The sequence below is a fragment of the Cryptosporidium sp. chipmunk genotype I genome (assembly GCF_004936735.1).
Source record: "Cryptosporidium sp. chipmunk genotype I strain 37763 chromosome Unknown contig_10, whole genome shotgun sequence".
NCBI lineage: Eukaryota > Apicomplexa > Conoidasida > Eucoccidiorida > Cryptosporidiidae > Cryptosporidium > Cryptosporidium sp. chipmunk genotype I.
In genome coordinates, this window is record NW_027125596.1 from 103,615 (window position 1) to 123,971 (window position 20,357).

Below are 20,357 nucleotides of genomic sequence, written 5' to 3' on the forward strand. Positions count from 1 at the left end.
CTTACATTGAAAATTGTAAAGCAGAAAATTTACTTAAAAAAATGAAAAATTTAAAATATAAATTTCTTTATTTATTTATCACAGTTACTTTCTTGTTTCTTTCTAAAGTAAAAAGTAACCGTATAATTTATTTAAATGAAAATGTTACAAGACTGGAAAGTAATGCGACAGAATCTATGAATAATAGTAAATTTCCATATTTTCCTGATATTATCAGAAATGATAATTTTAATAATACACAAGAAAATATTATTAAAGCAATCATTGGATTTGATAACTTTATTTTTGATGTTGCGAGAAATATTACAAGTGGAATGAGACTTGCACAGTTCTTTATTTTAAACAAAACAAAGACTTTTATTCTTCCATTTATAATGTTTTCAGACGAAAAAAGTTTTGAAAATTTTAAAAATTCAACTTTGAATGAGACGGTAGTTGACAGTTCAAAGTTAGAGAACCTTCTTCCAATAAATATTAATTTGGTAAACTTTGACAAGAGTAATTTCACAAACTCTACTCTGGAAAGCGCTTTAATTAAACCTGAATTGTCCATTCCATATCTGAGAGGGAGTAATAAAGTGAATAGATACAATGACACAATTAAAGAAAATGTAAAGGATTTAGAAAGTGTGAATTTAGTGAATGATTCAGAAAAAATAATCAATTCAACATTGATTAGGCTGAATAAGTTCTTAATACCACCAAGTAATGGCTCTTTGAACATCAATAATCAAACTGGTAAGCAACCTAGATTTCTTCAGTTTACTTCAGCTTACGGGCTGCAAGATCTTGATAATCGGCAAGTTGAATCAGACTTAAGTTACGAAAATGAAATTCCAAATGTGGGAAGTATTCCTTCATTTGCTCCAGATTATGATAATTGGATACCTTCCGATCATTTTGAATATATTTATAATGGATTTGGATTTGACTTCTTGTTCATGGAATAAAGATAAAAATCATTTTCTAAGCGTTACATCACTAACTATAGAATCATAAGTACTTTTATAAATTTTGAATTCTTCACCTAAGCTTTCAGCTACTAATTCTGTAAATTCAGCGAATAATTTATCTTTACCTTTGGAATCCTCATCCATTATACGTGCCAAAGCTTCTATTTTATTTTCAGAATTATCAATAAACTTTATCATTTCCACTAATTTCGGATTACTTCTTAAAAGAAATGAAAGTCTCTCGTTAGAATTTAATGCTTGTCTTTCCTTTTCAGTCAATTCGAATTGTTCAGTTTCTTCAAGACTGTTTTCCAATTTTATTTCTTTATGTTTTTCTTCAGCATTTTGGTCTGATTGTAATTGTTCACTCTTAGGATTACTTTTAAAACTACACTCTTCTCTAGAGTGGATTCGAAAACATTCCACTGAGCAGAAATTTCTCGAACAACACTTAAATTTGTATTTTCCTGTGTTTACACCACATATTACACAGATTTTATCGCTGTTAGAGGCTTTTGTCTCGGAACCTTCCATTTTAAAGATTTTGCAAAACTTTTATTATTCCATATTCTTTTTACAAGAAATAATATGGAAAGTCAATTTATTCTTTTGTTTTATCACAAAATCTAATGCTAAGGCGGCATTGAAGATCAAAAATTGATTATATTTTAATTTATTGATCCTAAATGTTTTTTTTTCCTCGAATAATAATACTGATAATAAGAAGTATCTGAATTGAGAAAGAAATAAATGCCTAAGTTGTGGCATATTAGTATATTATTCAAATACAGAATTAAAGCAATCGATTCATTTAAGTCTTTGCACTCAATAAATTTTCTTTGATATCAACATGCAATTTGCATGCATACAAATTTGATTTTAACAAAATTGAATTAAACTATCACTAAAAAACAACCAAATTACTAACTTAATACTATTAAAATGTTTATACAACTCATTAGCGTTTTATTTGAAAATAAAAATACTTTTAAGGCGCTGTATTAAAATTATATTTAGAACTAATGTATTGAGATAGAGAGTTAGGCTAATAGAAGAAATAAGATATGGTTGTAGAAATTAGTCATAGATATGAGCATTAAAAAAAGAACTCAAGTACTGATTGTCGGGATGGGCCCAATAGGGATGACATTAAGCAATTTGCTAAATTTATATAAAGTAGATAATATTATTGTCGACAAATTGACGCAATTTTCGCTTATTCCAAAAGCTCACTACATTTCAAATCGTTCAATGGAGATATTTAGATTCTGTAATAATCTAGATCAAGAAATCTATAAGCTTCAACAACCTTTGGAATTTTGGAGAAGAATCACTTATTTGACTTATTTGAATAACAGCAAATTTGGGATTTTGGGAACTAAAGATGAATTCAGCAGTTATATGATGATGAACGATTACTATATAGATTTGGATAGTCAGTCAGGAGTTGCAAATTACGATCAAAGTAAACTAAATAATTTATTATATAAAAGTTTGAAACAATGCAAATATTCGCAGATAATGCTTGGAACAAGTTGGAAGGGATACGAATTCATTTCTAAAGGTGGAAAAGAGAAGATAATTTCAAAATTAGAAAGAACAAATCCAAATTTGAAATTTACTGTAGAGAGCGATTTTTTAGTTGGAGCGGATGGAGCGAAGAGCCAGGTAAGGAAAGCTTTGAATAAAAGTTTTTTAGGGCATGAATCACTTCAAAAGCTTCTGAATATTAATTTTATTTCAAAGGATTTAGCAAAAGTTTGCTTGGAACTCAGACAAGAAGTCATTGATGAGTACAATAATATTAAATTAGTTTTCACTACAAGTATGCTCTATGCTCTACTTTATTCTAAATCCAAGTTTAATAGGAGTAATGGTACTTCACGATATAAACCAAGGAAACTTCGTGATTCATATTCCTTTAACTAGCTCAAGTCCGGAGAAGTTGGATTTGGATTCGTTTAAACATGGTTTCCCAAGTTTAATTAGCCAAGTATGTAAGCAAAATATTAATTTAGAGGTAAAATCTATAGAAACATGGAATATGTCAGCTCAAGTACTTGATTCTTTTGTTGATGAAAAAACAAATAGAATAGTTTTAATAGGTGATTCTGCGCATCGGCTTCCCCCATCTGGTGGATTTGGCATGAATTTGGGAATTCAAGATTGCCTTAACTTGGCATGGAGATTAGCATTAGTATTAAGAAACAAAGATGAAGAAAATATTAAAAAGCAATTGAATGACTTTAATATGGAGAGAATTAAACATGCAAAATATGTATGTAATAATTCTATTCGGAATTTTTATAGATCTCAATTTGTTCCTAAAACATTAGGTTTGGACTGGAAAATAATAAGTAGTATCCAAAGTTTTATATCTAAAGCTGATAAGTACATTCATAATAATATTCTGGAAGAGGAGTCTCTTATATATTACATTTATAAATTAGGAATTTTTAGATTCTCAAAATTATTGAAGAATGAAAACAAAATGGAAAAGTTGAAGATGCTTATTCAAGTTAGTTAGTACCGCAGTTATATCGATATAAAATATTTTTTTTAGGGATATATTAATTCAAAGGAAAATTCTTTATCTATTAATTTTAAAGGTCTCGATCTTGCATACGCATATAACTTTATTGCAGAAAATACAAAAGCATCTTTAGTGGCCCCAAAATCACCATTCAATTATTCCCCAAATACTTTGTTAGAAATGAGAATTCCTCATGAATATGTTTATTTTAAAAACCTAGGTAAAACATTCAGGATCTCAACAGCAGATATCCCAATTGTATTCTCAGAAAGGAACCAAAAGAAATAATATTGATATTTAATGAAAAGAGGTAAGTAAAAAAAGTCTCGAAAAATTATTTCTCTAAAAAATTAGTCTCGATAAAGTTAGAAAATCTTTTCAGAACCATGCAATTATATTTTGGACAGTAGAGAATGAAAACGTTCAAGTACAATCGAAAATTTTCACGAATCTACAAATTCTACCAACGGAAAAAATTAATAAAATTTGGAGTTCGAAACTCGTCAGAGAAAAGTATTTGGAGAGATTGAATGATATAAACAAAAACTCAATAATAAAGAATTATCGAGAATTAAATTTAAAAAATTTAGATGATTTATTTCTTGAAATTAGACCTGACGGACATATAAAAAATATAGGATGTTAAGTTTAAACGTTTTTAGGATGGATTTTTTTTAGCAAATTTAATATTTCTTCGCTAAGTATTTGCGAATTTTGAAGTGCAATATTAAGATCTCCTTTGCTGTTGGTTTCCATCCAACCAGTTTTAAAAACAGGACAGGGAAAATTATTATCCTCAAATGAATTATCTTTATTTTCATCAAAAATGTAATCATATTTAGGTTTAAACCCCAATGATGTAATCAATAATTGGCAAGGTAAATAAAATTTCTCTTTTTCGTTTAATGTAGTTTTGTTGCTAAATGGTTCAGAATTGTAAATGTTTCTGGCAAATTCTATCCCTTTGATAAATGGGATTGATTTTTTCTCTCCATCATTCCCTGGAATGTCAACTTGTTCAGTTTCAATATTGATTGGGGAATGGAGATTTTTAAAATGTATGTTTATTGTTTTATCATTGTGGAATATATTACTATTATTGTTTATATATTCATGGTGATTATTAACCATTTCTTGAAAGATAGGCTTCATTTTCAAATATTTTCTTTTTATATCAGGGCTGCTTTTGTCTAACTCAAATAAGCTAGCCCGATCCTGCGAAAGCTCGAAATCTTGTTGAGACATCATTACTCTGATATTTGTTCCATTAATTAAGTTATATTTTGATCTTCTAGATTTGTCAATAAATTCTTTTAGTAAAGGATACTTAAAAGAATTGTGAATCCATCCTCTTCGTCCGATAACGAATATGTTTTTGAATAAAGGTCGATATATGCTAGAGTTTGAATACCTATCTGATGTGTTAATTAAATTTAAAAAATCAGGATTCAGGTATTTGTTTTTTGAAAGTTCTTCATAAGTATAGAATGATAAAATTCTAGTAATATCCAATGAAACATTTCCATTTCCAACAATAACTGCATTCCTCTCGCAAGAATTTAGTATGTAACTCCTTAGTATATCAGAACCATATCCATATTTAAAATCTTCATTTTCGTTTTTAAATGGAATGCTAATTTCATGAGAAGACACGGGACTTTTATACTCAAAAAATTGATTGTTTTTTTTTTTGAGGTAATTTAACTCTATATCCATATTAATTTTTTTACCATTGAGGTTATTAATCAAATTTGAGTTCTTGTGTTTTGATGGATACAACATATTTTTAAATATTGGGTGGTTATTATAATAAAAAACCCAATCTCTGGAAGAAAACACTCCTCCTATAATTTTATTCAGTAAATTATTACTCATATATTTCACTGGAAGAGTATGGAAACTTTGCGAACCACCAACTGCTAAAACTACTACATCGTATTTTCTTTTTAATTCTTCAATTTTAATATCATGGCCCAAAGTTAAATTTCCATAAAATTTAATATTATCCGAATACTTCTTAAAAAGAGAATTATCAATACTAGAAATCGATTTTTTTAGATCATGCTTGTCTGGTGCAACTCCATACCTGAGTAACCCAAATGGTTTATCTAAAGATTCTAATAAATCTATTTTAATGGCAATTTTTTCTTTTTTTGATTTCATTAGTAAAGATTTAGCCAAGTAACAACCTGATGGGCCTGCACCGACAATACAAAGCTTATATATCGGCCTATAAGGTCTCATTTTTACAACTTATTCAATCACATTTAATATATTTAAATCCATTACCTAGGTTGAATAAAATAGTTTATTATTTAGTTTATCAACTCTACAAAACGAAAATATATTTACTGAAAAGATTAATAAAATTGATTAATGATTAAATTACAGATATCTTTTACATTTTATAGTGTTTAAAATGAAATTAGAACATATGTTAGATTGGAGAATTGCATATTCCCCACGCACCGCCTAAACTTCAACGTTTTTCAACGTTTGTTTTGAAAAGTCAGAATATGAAATGACACTAAGCCTGAAATTCGGGTAATCTTTTAAAACTTCCATTGCATCAATAGCAGGGTTTTCTCCACCACAAAAAGCTATACAGCTAGAATTTGTCGTATTCGAAGTACTAGGTAAGAAATGTCTAAGGTACTTGTTTGAAACTCTTTTTATGTCTTCAACTGTAACCTTTGATATTTTCTTAACAATGAAACTATCAAAGTTCGGAGAAATGCCAACATTGAGATCAAAGTTAAGCTGTTTTGCCCAAGAGTTGAACTTTTTGTGTTTTGAAATAAATTTATAGGCAGCAATTCTTTTTGCTTCATCTAGATCTAAATTTTTATAAAAGCTTTCATAGTAATTCGGTAATTTGTTATTTTTCTTAATCTCTTCAGCAACTTCATTTTCATCCATGGATATTTCTTTGAATATTTTCCAAGTCTTGATTAGAGATTGACCAATTGATGTCGATTCATATACGCAATTTGAAAACTGGCCAGTAGTCATACAAAGATCCAAACTTCCACTATATGCTAAGCCACTACCCCTAATTGACTTGAAAAGTAGTGAGCAAGGATCCCAAAGGTAGTTTGAAAGTACAAGAAGAGCTGGAACATCGGGATTGTAAAAGTGAGATCCTTTTGGAGAAAAATTACCAAATGTATTTAAATTTATTGACTGAACAAAACATGCTGTATTTGAGCTTGGAACCTGCAGGTAAATTGAGTAACCATATTTTTCAGGTACTATAAATTTTTTTGAATTGTTTGAATTAAAATCTATACCAATTTCTAATGGTAGTAATTTTGAAAGTATTTCCCATGGAAGCAAATTCGAGTTTGCAGGACTAGGTATTTGGCTATTAAATGAATTTTTGTCTTTGTTATTTTTATGAAGACAAAAATACTTTAATATATTCATTTTGTTAACTTCTTCTTTTCCAATTATAAATAATGAAAATTTTGTGTTAATGGCTGACGTATCATCTGAGTTTCCAAGAGTGAATGGCTTAATAAACACTGAATGAATTCTTTCTAGTTCAATCAAATAATTTTTGGGTTCTTTTATCAATCTTTTGGAAATATAATCGAAGTTTGGGATGTTAGAAATGTTAAATATGGATTGGTCGCAGTAACAAAGGGAGTTAGAAACACAAGTAATTAAACTTTCTTCGCTCAGTTTTAGTTCTCCAATTGTTCCTTTGACAGTCCTGGCTATTGTAGAAATTCTCTCAACACTCAATCTCATGCCACAAATTCCACTCATAATTAGTATTGAAGAAAACTCAGCATATTCTATTGGAGTTGTCCAATTTACTTTAATTTGGTTTGGAATTGTATTAGAATCCAAAATCCATCCATCACTGAACTCGGCATAGTAATCGATACAAAAAGTATTCAAAAGTTTATCAAAATCATCATAGTTAATTATTTCTCCATCAAACCAATTAATATCGGGTAGGAAAGCTTTTGACTCCCTCAATTTTGAATATCTTTCAGAAATTTGTGGGCCAATTGGATTAATAATCCTGACAGATGTCTGAAACAATAATTCTATCAGAAAAGATGAAAGTAGTTTTTCAGTGCTGGATAGATTTTCGTTCAAATTAATCCTCAGCTGTGCGTGTACAAACTCAGTATTTGAGTTTTCTAAAAAGAAGTACAAACAATTGTTCATTGTTTGCAATTCTGGGTCATTTTTTACATCCAACTTTTTAAATATTATATCATCTCCTTTAGCCTCAGCTAGTTTATTTTCAGAGTAATTAATATTTGTAGTAATAATAGCTTTATTTAGATTAATATTATTTAAGTCGAATGATATATTGAAATTATTAAGTATTTCGAGAGTAATGGCACGTTTTTTATTTGTTTGTATTGACTCCTCCAACTTTGCCCTACATTTCTGGAAAAATTGTTTATCTCTTTTATTTAATCTTTCTTTTCTATCTTGCTTGAATTTCTTTATAATTTCTTTCGATAGTTTTTTGCTTGGAACGAACTCAAGTATGTTCACTTTTTGCAAACAAAAGGCTCGATTGAAAAGCTTTTTCCAATATTCTAAATCTTCAGAAAATAATTTTTCAAGAATAATATGCAAATTACAAAATTCAGCAAGCCCATCCATATTATCAATTCCATAATTTATGAAACCAGATAACTGTTGAAATACTGTATCGATAGTTTTATTTTCCAATGAAACTAGGTGTCCGTAGTATAGACCTTCTATCTTACACTTTAATTCATTCAGATCAAAATTTCTTTCACCATTGTGGAATTCAGATATTATTTTTTTAAATGAACCTACTGCTTTATTGAGCTTTCCTGTCTCTACTCCCTGAAGTAAAATTTGGTGGTATCTGTCTTTCTCGCAAACACTCAACATATCTACATTTGAACAGTACGAATTTTCTTCTACAAGTTCTTTCATTAATGGGGAGTCATTTCCAACGCATAAATGATGTAATAGTACGTTAATTGACAACATCTCTTTAATGTTTGAAAATACTCCAAATCTCCATGAGAAACTAATCGTACTTAAATCTTCTTCTTCACTAGGAAATGGAATTTCTAGATGCCATGGAAAAGATTGTTCTTTCAAATTTTCACTAAAACAAAATTTTCTATTAAATAGCTTTTGGTTTAATTGTGAGTCTGAAATTTTAATTTTCTTACAGTCTTTATGATCATTAACGGGTTCTACCTCGCTAATAAATCTCTCAATTACACCAAAAATATTGTTTATATTTAGATGATCATTCACATATATAAAGATTAACATATTGTCCAAATTATAAAAGTTTGCATGGAATTCCTTAAGTTCAGTTAGTGTAAGATTTTCAAGTCCGGTTGTTCTACCAGTACACGAAAACACATTAGATTGGCTTCCGCCACATTTTTCAATAATTTTATCATAAAGTTCCCATGTAGACTGAAGCTTGATTTTTTTTTTCTCAACTGGGCTCTCGCATAAAATATGAAACTTTGAGAGAGTTGCCACAACTTCATCATAATTTCTCTCAAGAGAAGAAACTTCTGAATAAACTACTCCGTGATACTCTGCGTTTCCATCTAAATGCACAATTTCTGTCAGAAATGATTCTTCAGACAATGCTGGACGAAATAGATGATCCAGCCAAACTTCTAGCATTCGTAAAAGGCTCCATTCAGTTGTACATTCAAATTCAAATGTAGTTAAATCATCTACAGTGAAAGCATTTGTGTATGGACAGCATAGTCTATTAGAGATCTTATCAATACTATCATAATATGGAAAATTTTTGCTGCCATTAAAAATCACATGCTCTAGTGCATGTGGTATTCCTTTATTGTTGTTGGGTAAAGTTGTGAAACTTAATCTGCAATTAATAAAAGACGGTCCCGAACTTGCAAAAGTTTTCATGAATGCTAAAATTAGTCCTGTTTGGTGTTGGTAGAGTTCCAATATTCCAACATTCGAGACCTTGACTGATTTTAGAAAGTAGAAATTTTGTTTAATAGCATCTTCAATAAATTTGCCTCTATTTAAATCTCCTTGCTCTTCTTTAAATATATTAGCTGTTTCATTCATTGATTAGTGGTCAATTATTAGAGCTTAAGAATAAACTCAAACATCTAAAAGTACTTTTTGGTAATTATTGAAACTAAGTCAAATTGAAGTGTGGCGCCTATTAATTGGATAAAATACATATTAACGGGTAGATTATAAAGTAAATAAAGAATTAAATGAACATATTTAAGTTCCAAACAATGTAGAAAGGGTATTGCTGCATATCACACAGTTCTTGCAACATAATAAAAAAATTCAGTCAGAGAATAAATGACGGTAGATGGTGCGAGGAATTCAAAGAGAAGGGGTGCCAATGCTACTTTTAGAGAGAAGGAATTGGCAGGAGAGAATAAAAGGAGAAAGCCCTCTCAACCGTCATTAATTAAAAACTCTGATTTTCACTCTATAAAAAGGTTTCACTTGAGATCAAGGAAAAACGAGGGTTGTATGGACGTTTTTGTCCAAGCTAATGACAACAATGAAACTGAATTAGTCAAGCTGAATACAATAGAGATAAAAAATTTAAAGGATGGGTTTAAATATATAGGGTATAGATGTAGAGTTGTTGTATCGAGACAAAAAATGAAGGAACAGAAAAATAACTTGCCTACTGCTTTCAACTGGGTAGAGGGAATAATTAAATTTTGGGATCCAAAATTCAAGTTATTTTTTATACACTTCTTGCTTTCACCTTCAATAAATTCATTCAGAAACCTTAACAATGTCCCTAAACATGAATGGAAATATTTGGTTACACAAAATAATTCTCCTCCAGCAAATGCTGATATAAGCAACCTTAAACTTTCACCTTTTGCAATTGATAGAGGGTGGTTTGATTCAAATCCAATAACTATCAGAGTGTATGGGGATTCTCCTGTAATAGATGTTTCTTCTGTTTTGTTTGAAAATAGATTTGAGCCAACTAAATATGAAGAATTTGCCAACGAAGTTTGCACAAGATGTAAATTACCAATAGATAAGGAAGAAGCAATTCATTCATGTGAGCTTTGCTTCAGAAAGTTTCATAATAATTGTGTAAATGAGAGGAATACAAGTATACAAGATTTAAAGGATTCAAATATTACCACTTTGAGGCAATATAGCTCACCAAGTGAACTGGAATTGTTATTAATAGCAAATGAACATAACCAATATATCCGTGAAAGAAAAAGACTTTGGAAACGTAGTAATGTCTCTAATGATTTGGATGGAAATTTAAGTTTAAATAAATGTTTTAATGATGGCCAACTCCCATATGATCTCGTCGATGTAGAAGATTTAGAGAGAGCTTTACCAAACGAAGTGAAAAACATTATTTTGGAAAATTACAATATGTCTCATACTAACATAAGAAAATTACTTTCAAAGTTACCAAGTAAAATGGGGTCCATAATCGGTGACCATCAAGTTAAGCTTTTGTGTAGAAATTATAGGTATAACAAAAGAAATAAATCTACAATGCTTACACAGCCATACAGAGAAGAAGATTGTTCCAGCATAAATACATCATTGGAATCATCACCTTCCAAAATTTGTTCAAGTGAGCTTACTGTTCAGAAGAGTGATTTAATTGATGTTATTAATTCAAAATTAGAGTTTAATAGGAGTGAATCTAGTTCCGATTCACCCTTAATTGAATTAATGGAATTGGATAGCACTGATTTTGCAAAAGATGAAAATAATTTTATTAAAATGTCAACAAATGTTACAACAAACAAGGATAAATTGAAAAAAAGTGAGTATAAATATAGATGTAAGGACTGTATACCCTGTATTTATTGTAAAGAACCACTAATCCGCATTCCAGTTATTCTTAAGCCAAATGAATTACCTAATAGGTCATTGGTATATTCACAAATTCCTAATAGGTTGGAAGACTTTGTAATTTGCAGTACTTGCGGAATTTGTTACCATGGGAGCTGTGGGAATTCATTTGTCCCGCCGTTGATATTTGGTGGAAATAATTTCAACTGTTCCAATTGTTGTAAGTGCATTCACTGCGGATATAGAGATAATGGTTTTATGGATTACGCCTCTTGGGACTCTACTTTTTCGAGTTGCATTAGGTGCTGTAAAGGATTTGAAAGAGGCCAGTTCTGTTCGATTTGCAGAAAAATATGGACATCTTCATGGGAGGGAGAATGGCTCCAATGCGACATTTGCAAGTTTTGGGTTCACTATGATTGCGATAAAGATTTAGATAAACCAATGGAATTCTATTCAAATATTAAAAATCTTTATAACTGTCCAGCATGCAGAAGTAATGATAATTCAGTTAAGTATCAAAGGATCCTGGATCATTTTATTTGTTTGGATAAAAGCAAGGATTTTGTCTCAATTCCTCTTCCTTCATACCAAAATTATTGGAAAGTTGTCAAGATTCCGATGGATATAATGACAGTCACAAAAAACCTAGAAAGTAAAAAGTATGAATCAGATGACTACTCATTTATTAGGGATATATTTAGGATAATTTACAATGCCCAAATCTCTCATATGCCTAACCATAGGATTTTCAAACTTGCAGCAAACATTTTAAGAAAAATAACTCATTTATTTAAGCTCTTATTTGGGGAAAAAACGTTGTTGAATTTTTTCAACGTTATAAGAAACGAGGAACCTTCAATGTCAATTTTAGTGGACCAAATAAACGTCGACGACCTTTTCAGAAGTAAAATAGGCGAGGAAATATTTGAAAATACAAATTCTAATAATAGTCTTAAACACTCCCCAGATTATAAAGCTGACAATCTAGAATATGAAATTAATATTAAAAATGAACTTGCTATCGATTTGGCCGATACTGTATTAAGTCAAATAAAACTGAACTCAGATAATAACAATAATTTAAGGAAAACAGTATCCAGGAAACAGTTTCTGTACTTCGAGGACTTTAATGATCTAGATTTAGTATTTGGAGAGTTCATAGTTGAATTTCAGAAATGTGCAATCTGTAAACAAAAAAGTGGTAAACTTCTTCAGTGCTTGAAATGTGGAGTTAGTGTCCATTCTAAGTGTTCGGAAGTGGCAAATGGTTCATTTGTTTGCAATTCATGTACAGCTTGCGATATTTGTTCTGAATCAATGACAAATTTAAGTATCCCTGTTATTTCATGTAGTGCATGTACTAAAAGAGCACATTATACATGTATTTGGCAGGATTATGATACATTTTTGGACCAATCAAAATGTGCAGATATTCCTTTAAGGATTAGAAAAAGAAATGAAGAGAGGTATAATTTTATCAACTTGCCCGGAAATTTGAAAGATAACAGGGACTATATTTGCCTTTGGAAGATTATTTCTTCTACAGCATCTTCAAACAAGTCTAAGATTTTGATTAATTCTCCATTTACAGCGGTTTTCGGCAAGGGGTATTATCAACATTTAATTGATGAAATCTATTTGTGTACGGAATGCTTTGAAACAAAGAAATATTTAAAATCAAACCTGCTTATGCAGAAGTACGCAGATGAATACAATAGATTTTTGTTTGACAAAGTGATAGAGTTCCAGAAATTGATCAATGAAATCGTTACTGAAGATTTTACAGAGATATATTTTAGTGAAGAAGAAACAAAAGAAGAGGAAATTTATAAAATTCTGAAGGAGATATCAAAAGTTGAGTTAAAACCTTTTAATATGTCTTTAAAACAAGGAAATGTTATTATTTGCAATTTGTGCTCAGTCCATTTCTATTGTAAAGACTTTGAGGATTTGATTGATATTGCAAATGATAATGCAATTTGTTCTGTTTCCCTCGATTATATTTGTAAGAATTGCAATAAATTAACTAATAAAAATTTGAATAATCGATACTGCAAGAAAAATGTTGAATGCACACAAAAGAATGTTGATTCAATTATACAACATGAGGATTCGAAAGAGCCAAAAAATTCAACAGATTGTTTTCCTTTAATTTTAAATACATTGATTTCTGCGTCCCAATTCAGAATAACTTTTTCGAAGGACATTTATCTACTTCTGAGAATAATTTTGAACCCTTTTCTTGACCAGTCAATCTCAGATTTTATGGAGAAGTACACATCAGATTTAGATATTGATAAAGAAAATATTAGGAGCGATATATTTAATAAGTATTCAAACTCAGAATCTTTTGCAAGAGCAATAAGACAAACCTTTAAATCTTCTTTGTTGCAATGGTACCTATTTTATATCCACCAGAATGGCTCATTTGATTTTTCAAATTTGAGAAAAGATTACCTGAGACATTTTTACAAACAAAACAATATAAACTTAGATGATTTGATTCAAAACAATACTATTTCCGTTATAATTACCTCTATTGAAAAGATGGTCCTTTCCAACAAGTTGAGTAATAAAATAAACCAAAATAAATCAATTAAAAATCATTTATGCGATCCAGATTATTTATCTTTTCTTGGGTTATACTCCAATTTATTGTTTCTCCCTGGCAATTTTCATGTTTTTGGATTGGGCAATTTAAACTTAATGAACTACCAAGCTATAATTGATACTAAAATGTACCTTGACATCAATGATTCTTTTAAAGAATATGTATTTAACGGCCAAAATTCACGAATAAATTCGATTTCAGTTACTAAACAGAAAACTTTAAAGAATGAAATAACTCAAGGATTAACTCTAATAAAAAAACAAATAGAAATGGACAAAGGAAAAGATTTTAAATTATCTAAATTGTCGTTTTTTGTATTGATTTATGGTTTTTTTTTAGATAAATTTAAAAAAATTGATTACAACGGAGATATTTATTTTAACAAATGCAAATATTGTGGAAGAAATCAAAACTTATTACTTGGAGACCAGTTTGTTGTTGTTCTCGAAAATGTTAATCTACACAAAGAATGCGTATTGTGGTCTCTTCCATTTGTTTTAGAACCAATTTTAAATAATTTAGATATGGGTTATGAGTCAAAGTTTGAAACAAATAAGAAAAAAAGTGAAATTTACACACCGAAGTACCAAACTTTCGGAAATATTTCATGGCCGGTTCTCAGGAAACCTATTCATGTGGATATCAATGATATTATAATAACATTAAATGACTTTAACGCTCTTAAATGTTTTTTCTGTGGACAGAAGGGTGCTACTATCAAATGTTCTGGGAATGATACATGTTTTAAATATTATCATATTGACTGCATTTTTAAAAACTTTTATGAGGCTAATTTTGGCTATAACTCAAAAAGACGTTTCAAAAAAACACATGAAGAAGAAATTAAAAGTAATTTAGATTTTAATATCAATTCGGTTCAGGAATCAATGGTTCATATTAGATTAAAATATAGAAGAGTCTGGTGTAATGAGTGCTGGGGAATTTACAAATCAATGATAGAACCAGAACCTAGTTTTTCAGAGGGATTAACTGGAGGTATCTTAAATACATTTGCTAGTATGTTATTGGTTGATATTAATATTGCAAGTAATATAAAATTTCAGGAAAAATTACAAGTGATTAATAATAATAACAAAGTTATTAAATTTATAGAACAAATAATTGCTATTTTTAGTGGCTTAAAAAAAAAATCCAACTCAAAGATAAAGATTTTAATTCAGAAATTAAAGAGAATCTGTGATTCTGTTCCATTTAACGATTTGAAATTTGAACCAAATATACTCAATAATTCAATTGTTTTATTGGACCCAGGTATAATTACTGAAAATAAGGATTTTGTGGATGGAAAGGGAGTGATAATTTCCCCTGTTAACTATAGGGTATTACGAATTTGGAAAAGCTGCAAAACAATTAATAATATATTTAAAATTGACAGTAATCTTTCTTTATATCTCTGTTCAACATTTGAGAAGAGTGGAGATATTATATTTCAAATAGATTGGATTCCATCTTCTCAGTCTGAAGTGAAGAAAGTAAAAGAGTTGTTGATTAATAAGGATAACTTCAAAGATGAAGAGCTCTCAATTAAAATTTGCATTAATGGAGTTTGCCATAAATTATTTGGTATTCCATTACTTAGAGATTTAAATTTGAAGAATTTATTTAATAGTTTTTCTGAATTATTGTTTTCAGAATCTCTTAAAGATGTAAGCTATTATACATTGGAATGCATTATTTATCCAAATTATTTGTCGAATGGCTATTCTTTGGATCACTCTAACAGAAAAGAAAGACAATTAGAAAGAGATTGCGATGCACAATCTCAAATTTTTTTTGGGCTCAAAGAAGAATTCATTTATGGTTTGATTAAACGTAAGATGGACAGGTTTTGTATAAAAAAACTCATTTCTGTATTTTACTCGAGGGGAATATTTGCTGATATCATACATCCTGAGCTATGGATTAGTCACAGACAATATCCTTACTCTAAAAAATTATCAAAGGGGTTCAAATTTGAATACTCCAAGCTTGGGAGAAATGAAATGAAAGGAAGTAGAATAAACGAAGATTTATTTAGTGTACTACATGCTGGTGACAATCAAGATCCTGATAACGTTGAATTGATGAATTCGATTCACCAAAGTTTTCAGGAATCGTCTAGAAGGAATAGGATCAAATTGGAGGATATGGCTCCTACAAAGCTGTACAGATATTTAGACTCGCTTCCTTATGATAAACGTCTAAGCATTAAAAAATCTAGTATTCATGGATTTGGGCTTTTTGCAAACGAACTGATTAAAGCAGGCGAACCAATTATTGAATATGTTGGTGAACTAATACGTAATAGTGTTGCAGACAAAAGAGAACATTTTTATAAGTCAAACGGGAATCGGGATGGGTCATGCTATATGTTCAGGCTTGACGAATCCAGCGTGATTGATGCGACTAATATTGGGAACCATGCAAGATTTATGAACCATTGCTGTGATCCCAATTCAATTTGTAAAGTTATAAGTATTGATTCGCACAACAAGCATATTGTAATATTCTCCAAAAAGACAATTAGCAAGGATGAAGAAATTACTTATGACTATCAATTCAACGTTGAAGAAGCTTCAGAAAAAATTATATGCCATTGTGGTGCAAGCAATTGTCTTGGAAGAATGAATTAGATATGGAAAAACATATTTCGTTTGTAGATTTTCTCGAGTGTTCAAGATCAAGTGTGATTTGCACTAATATTTTCTTTGACTTCAATAGGCCTTGCAAGGCTTTTGTAACTTTCAATTAACTTCAAATATTTGTCTTTATCAAGTTTTGTATCTGAAATATCAGGTGAATCGTTTCCATTAATAACAGTTCCTGCTTTTCTGTATAGTTTATGCATTCTATTTTTGTTGATAATTGGTTCAGACTTTTGTGAAATATCTGAGTCATTATCATCCATATTGCTATCTTCACTGGAATCACTTCCAGCTTCATTGAGAATTCTTCCGCTTTCAATTGCTGAACTTAGAGGATACTGATTTAGATTGAAATTATTCTTGTCTTTGTTAAAGTTAGTTTTGTTTTGATTCTCTTGAACCTCCTTAGATGTGACAAATTCAATAATTCCGCTATTACTGCCGATACTCTCCATTTTTTGCCCAAAGCAATTAACTTCAGATTCTATGTTAGATAAGCTTCTTTTACATTCATCTTCGATTTCGGATTCATTCTGGTTTTTATTTAAAATGGGTAATTCTTCGCTTGCAGTTTCAGAACGATATAAACCAGTTTTTTTCTTCAATAGCAAGTAAATAAGGTCTATTGACTTTTTGATTTTTTTCTCAAACTCTATGTTGATCCTAGCCTTTTTAATATTCTTTTCGAAGTTTGAAGTAAGAATTAATATCAAATTTCCCATTTCTTTGTTAAGTGAATCTTTTTTCTGAACAATATTGATGTCTATTAAAGATAAGAACTCATTTATCATTTCTTTAAATTTATTTAAATTTAATGGTATATTTAGATCGGATGTTTTTATATAATTTTTCAGTGAATTAATTCTTTTCAATAAAATTTGTGAAGAAAATATTTGATAGTTGATTGAATCATCTATAAATTCAGTTCTTTCATATATATAATAGTTCTCATTTAAGTTCAGTTTTATCGCTTCTTCCAATTCTTTATCATTGCTACATTCGTCCTTGCGCAATATTATCAAATACTCATCCTCTTGATAAGTTGTATTATTGTTCGAACAAGACATTTTAAATCTATTAATTTTACCCCAGAATAGAAAATTCCCAGAAAGGGTATGGATAAATTTTCTCTAGTTATTCCAATCAATCCTTTGATTATTTGTTTTTTTTGATAATTACCTTATAAATAGATTAAAAATCCTTTTATTTTCTAATAGACATATAACTTTACACCAATTCCAGATTTGTCCACATGAAAAATGCTGTCAATAATGCCAATAGTAAAATTGTACAGAAAAAAGATAAAGAGTTGCTGTATATGAACTGAATTGATTCTTTAGACTATTTGCCAATCCTTGAAATGGCTTCTATTGATTGAGATGTCTTTTTGTTTTGAAAGAAAAGTGGATGAACGTGATTTTTGAATTAATCAGAAATGGAATAGGGTTAGTTGGACCAAAAGTTGGATCCTTTTCAATCAACAATTTGGAAGAGTTTACAGGTGTTTTTTATGATGAATTTTCAGGATTCCATATAGTTGAGGGATTTAATATTGCTGAAAGTGAGTCTTTTTTAATAGTTTCTAAAGAATGTTTGATTAGAAACTGCAAATTTAAAGATTGCTCCTTCAATTGCTCTGAATGCAGTAGGGAAATTAAAAATAGTGTTGATGAAATAAAATTTAATCGGGATGATAAAATTTTATTAAACCAACCAAAATTTTGCGATTTTAAATCCAATCAGGCACATGCGCATGGAAGTGGAAGCGCATTAATATGCACTACCCCCTCAAAAACTACAGACGATGTGAATATAGATAAGATTGAGAATGAATTTTTCGTAAATTCACTATTTGAAGATGTAGGTGAGTCATATGTTTTAAAAAGCTTAATAAACTCTGAACAAGAAAAGTGTGAATTAACCGACTTTGAAGATAAACCTATTGAAATTCAAGATGATTGCGCTACTCCGAGATTCCCAGATTCAAAATATAGACGAAAATTAAAAAATGATGGAATTTACTTTACTCCTGATGGCTTTGATTTTCACTTTAACTACAAGATGCGACTGAATGATGACTTTAAAAAGTCTGATATATTGCTGCTTCTGAGATTAAAAAGAAAAAAACTCGCTATGTTAGAGAGTCAATTGAAAAGAGATGTAAAGTTGTTAGATGTAAATGATTCTTCTGAGACTGAGAGCAAATTTTTTGACAACTATAGCTCACTGGGAAGAATAGCGAGATGTCCTGCTCAGCTTTATTTCATTAAAAGAAGGATTGATAATATAAAGGAAAATATTGAAAATACAGAAAGAGACATTGCCATGTTAGAGGAAAAGACTTCTGAAACTTATTAATTTTAGGTTATGTAGGTCCAAATATGTATGTTAGTATGCAGTAAGTAACTAATTCGGATTCAACATTACGAAAAGTGTATTTATTTTTATTAATATCAGCTATTACCAACTTATTGTTGGACAATTCAAGTTCTACAGATTTTTTTGTTTTTTTGTTTTGGCAATTAATACTTATATTATTCTTACTGGGGAAGTAAATGATTCCCATCTTACTCCCTGGAATAAAGGATTCTGAATCTTTTTCTATAATAAACCCACTTTTTTTAGGCTCTATTGATAAAATATAAATAGATTCGGATAAGTTATTCAGATTTACTCCGAGCTTTGCATTCAGTTCATTAGGAAGATGCTTGATTGTATTAAAGTAAACAAGCATTTCATCCCGAATATCCTCACATTCTAACGCGGTATATCTAAAGTTTACTTCAAAACTTGATTTTGAAACTGAATTATTGGTAAATAAACCCTGATAATCCATCTTTGTTATAATTTTATTTATATTGTTTCTTACCTTCTCTCCAAGCCACGTTGACTTCATAGTTATTCCAAATTCTTTGAGCTCGTATAACATTTGATTGTCAATCTTATTTACTATATCTTTAATTATATATGGAGATGCCCACCTTGAAATATCACTAGTTTTAGAGCTGTAATTATTTTTTACTTCATCCATAATTTTGTCAACACAGAAGTAAACAATTGATTCTGTGAATACCGTAATCATTAGGTTATAGTCTGAGATATCTAGTTCATTGCCTTTGCATGTATTCTTCGATTTTTTGGTACATATTTCCTTAAGAGAATTGTATGCAAAAAATGCTTTTTTTATTATCATAGGTAACAACATATAAACAAAATTTCTGTTCAAATATTTATCGATCAGGTTTCCAACTTTGTCTTCCTTTGATCTACTAAAACTCATTATTCTAGCAGAATTTCCAATTCCAGTATTACAGCTTGAATCTGAATGATGGGATCCGCATCTTATCCCCGTCCTTTTTTGAACTCTCTCCATTATTTTACTGCGAGCTTCGCAACTATTGAGCAATTTAACAACTAATTGGAATAACCTCTCAGTTTCTTCATTACTCCATGCCATTAATTTATCCATGCCTTCGAAATTAAATAAAATATTTTAACATTTGCGAACGAAAAGACCAAATTTTCAACAAAATTCTCTATAATTTGTTTAAAGAGTTTTAAAAATTTCCCTCATAAGCGCCTGTAAAATTTGCATGTAGACTAAGTCACAACTATATCACCAAAACATGTAAAATAGAAAATTATTATTAAAAATTTTATTCATGGGGTTTCTAAATAAAAAAAGGCTTAATGAGGCAGATGAAAATGAGTAAGTAAATGTTTAAACAGTTAGTAATTATTATCACACACGTAGAAAAAGAAGTATTTGTGATAATACTACTCATATTGAATCA

The 20,357-nt window shown here is 29.6% G+C and overlaps 9 protein-coding genes across 9 annotated transcripts; 4 read left to right on the forward strand and 5 right to left on the reverse strand.

Moving 5' to 3' along the window:
- Positions 1-41: 41 nt before the first annotated feature.
- On the forward strand, positions 42-950 carry ELE39_000324 (uncharacterized protein; the record flags this gene model as incomplete). Its single annotated transcript, XM_067343348.1, has 1 exon — positions 42-950. The coding sequence occupies one exon, from the start codon at positions 42-44 to the stop codon at positions 948-950; it is 909 nt and encodes a 302-aa protein (XP_067201282.1).
- A 9-nt stretch (positions 951-959) lies between these two features.
- Positions 960-1,487, reverse strand: ELE39_000325 (zinc finger HIT domain-containing 3; the record flags this gene model as incomplete). Its single annotated transcript, XM_067343349.1, has 1 exon — positions 960-1,487. The coding sequence occupies one exon, from the start codon at positions 1,485-1,487 to the stop codon at positions 960-962; it is 528 nt and encodes a 175-aa protein (XP_067201283.1).
- Positions 1,488-2,042: 555 nt separating this feature from the next.
- Positions 2,043-3,774, forward strand: ELE39_000326 (phenol 3-monooxygenase like FAD dependent oxidoreductase; the record flags this gene model as incomplete). Its single annotated transcript, XM_067343350.1, has 3 exons — positions 2,043-2,778; positions 2,822-3,471; positions 3,517-3,774. 3 exons carry the CDS (start codon positions 2,043-2,045, stop codon positions 3,772-3,774), a joined length of 1,644 nt encoding a protein of 547 aa, XP_067201284.1.
- A 360-nt stretch (positions 3,775-4,134) lies between these two features.
- ELE39_000327 (NADPH ferredoxin oxidoreductase) lies at positions 4,135-5,730 on the reverse strand (the record flags this gene model as incomplete). The annotated part of the gene is made up of 1 exon (XM_067343351.1): positions 4,135-5,730. The coding sequence occupies one exon, from the start codon at positions 5,728-5,730 to the stop codon at positions 4,135-4,137; it is 1,596 nt and encodes a 531-aa protein (XP_067201285.1).
- A 228-nt stretch (positions 5,731-5,958) lies between these two features.
- Positions 5,959-9,561, reverse strand: ELE39_000328 (insulinase like metalloprotease; the record flags this gene model as incomplete). Its single annotated transcript, XM_067343352.1, has 1 exon — positions 5,959-9,561. The coding sequence occupies one exon, from the start codon at positions 9,559-9,561 to the stop codon at positions 5,959-5,961; it is 3,603 nt and encodes a 1,200-aa protein (XP_067201286.1).
- Positions 9,562-9,810: 249 nt separating this feature from the next.
- Positions 9,811-16,551, forward strand: ELE39_000329 (multidomain chromatinic with the following architecture; the record flags this gene model as incomplete). Its single annotated transcript, XM_067343353.1, has 1 exon — positions 9,811-16,551. The coding sequence occupies one exon, from the start codon at positions 9,811-9,813 to the stop codon at positions 16,549-16,551; it is 6,741 nt and encodes a 2,246-aa protein (XP_067201287.1).
- A 47-nt stretch (positions 16,552-16,598) lies between these two features.
- On the reverse strand, positions 16,599-17,630 carry ELE39_000330 (uncharacterized protein; the record flags this gene model as incomplete). Its single annotated transcript, XM_067343354.1, has 1 exon — positions 16,599-17,630. The coding sequence occupies one exon, from the start codon at positions 17,628-17,630 to the stop codon at positions 16,599-16,601; it is 1,032 nt and encodes a 343-aa protein (XP_067201288.1).
- A 340-nt stretch (positions 17,631-17,970) lies between these two features.
- ELE39_000332 (uncharacterized protein) lies at positions 17,971-18,921 on the forward strand (the record flags this gene model as incomplete). The annotated part of the gene is made up of 1 exon (XM_067343356.1): positions 17,971-18,921. One exon carries the CDS (start codon positions 17,971-17,973, stop codon positions 18,919-18,921), a length of 951 nt encoding a protein of 316 aa, XP_067201290.1.
- A 7-nt stretch (positions 18,922-18,928) lies between these two features.
- ELE39_000333 (uncharacterized protein) lies at positions 18,929-20,032 on the reverse strand (the record flags this gene model as incomplete). The annotated part of the gene is made up of 1 exon (XM_067343357.1): positions 18,929-20,032. The coding sequence occupies one exon, from the start codon at positions 20,030-20,032 to the stop codon at positions 18,929-18,931; it is 1,104 nt and encodes a 367-aa protein (XP_067201291.1).
- Between the last annotated feature and the right edge of the window lie 325 nt (positions 20,033-20,357).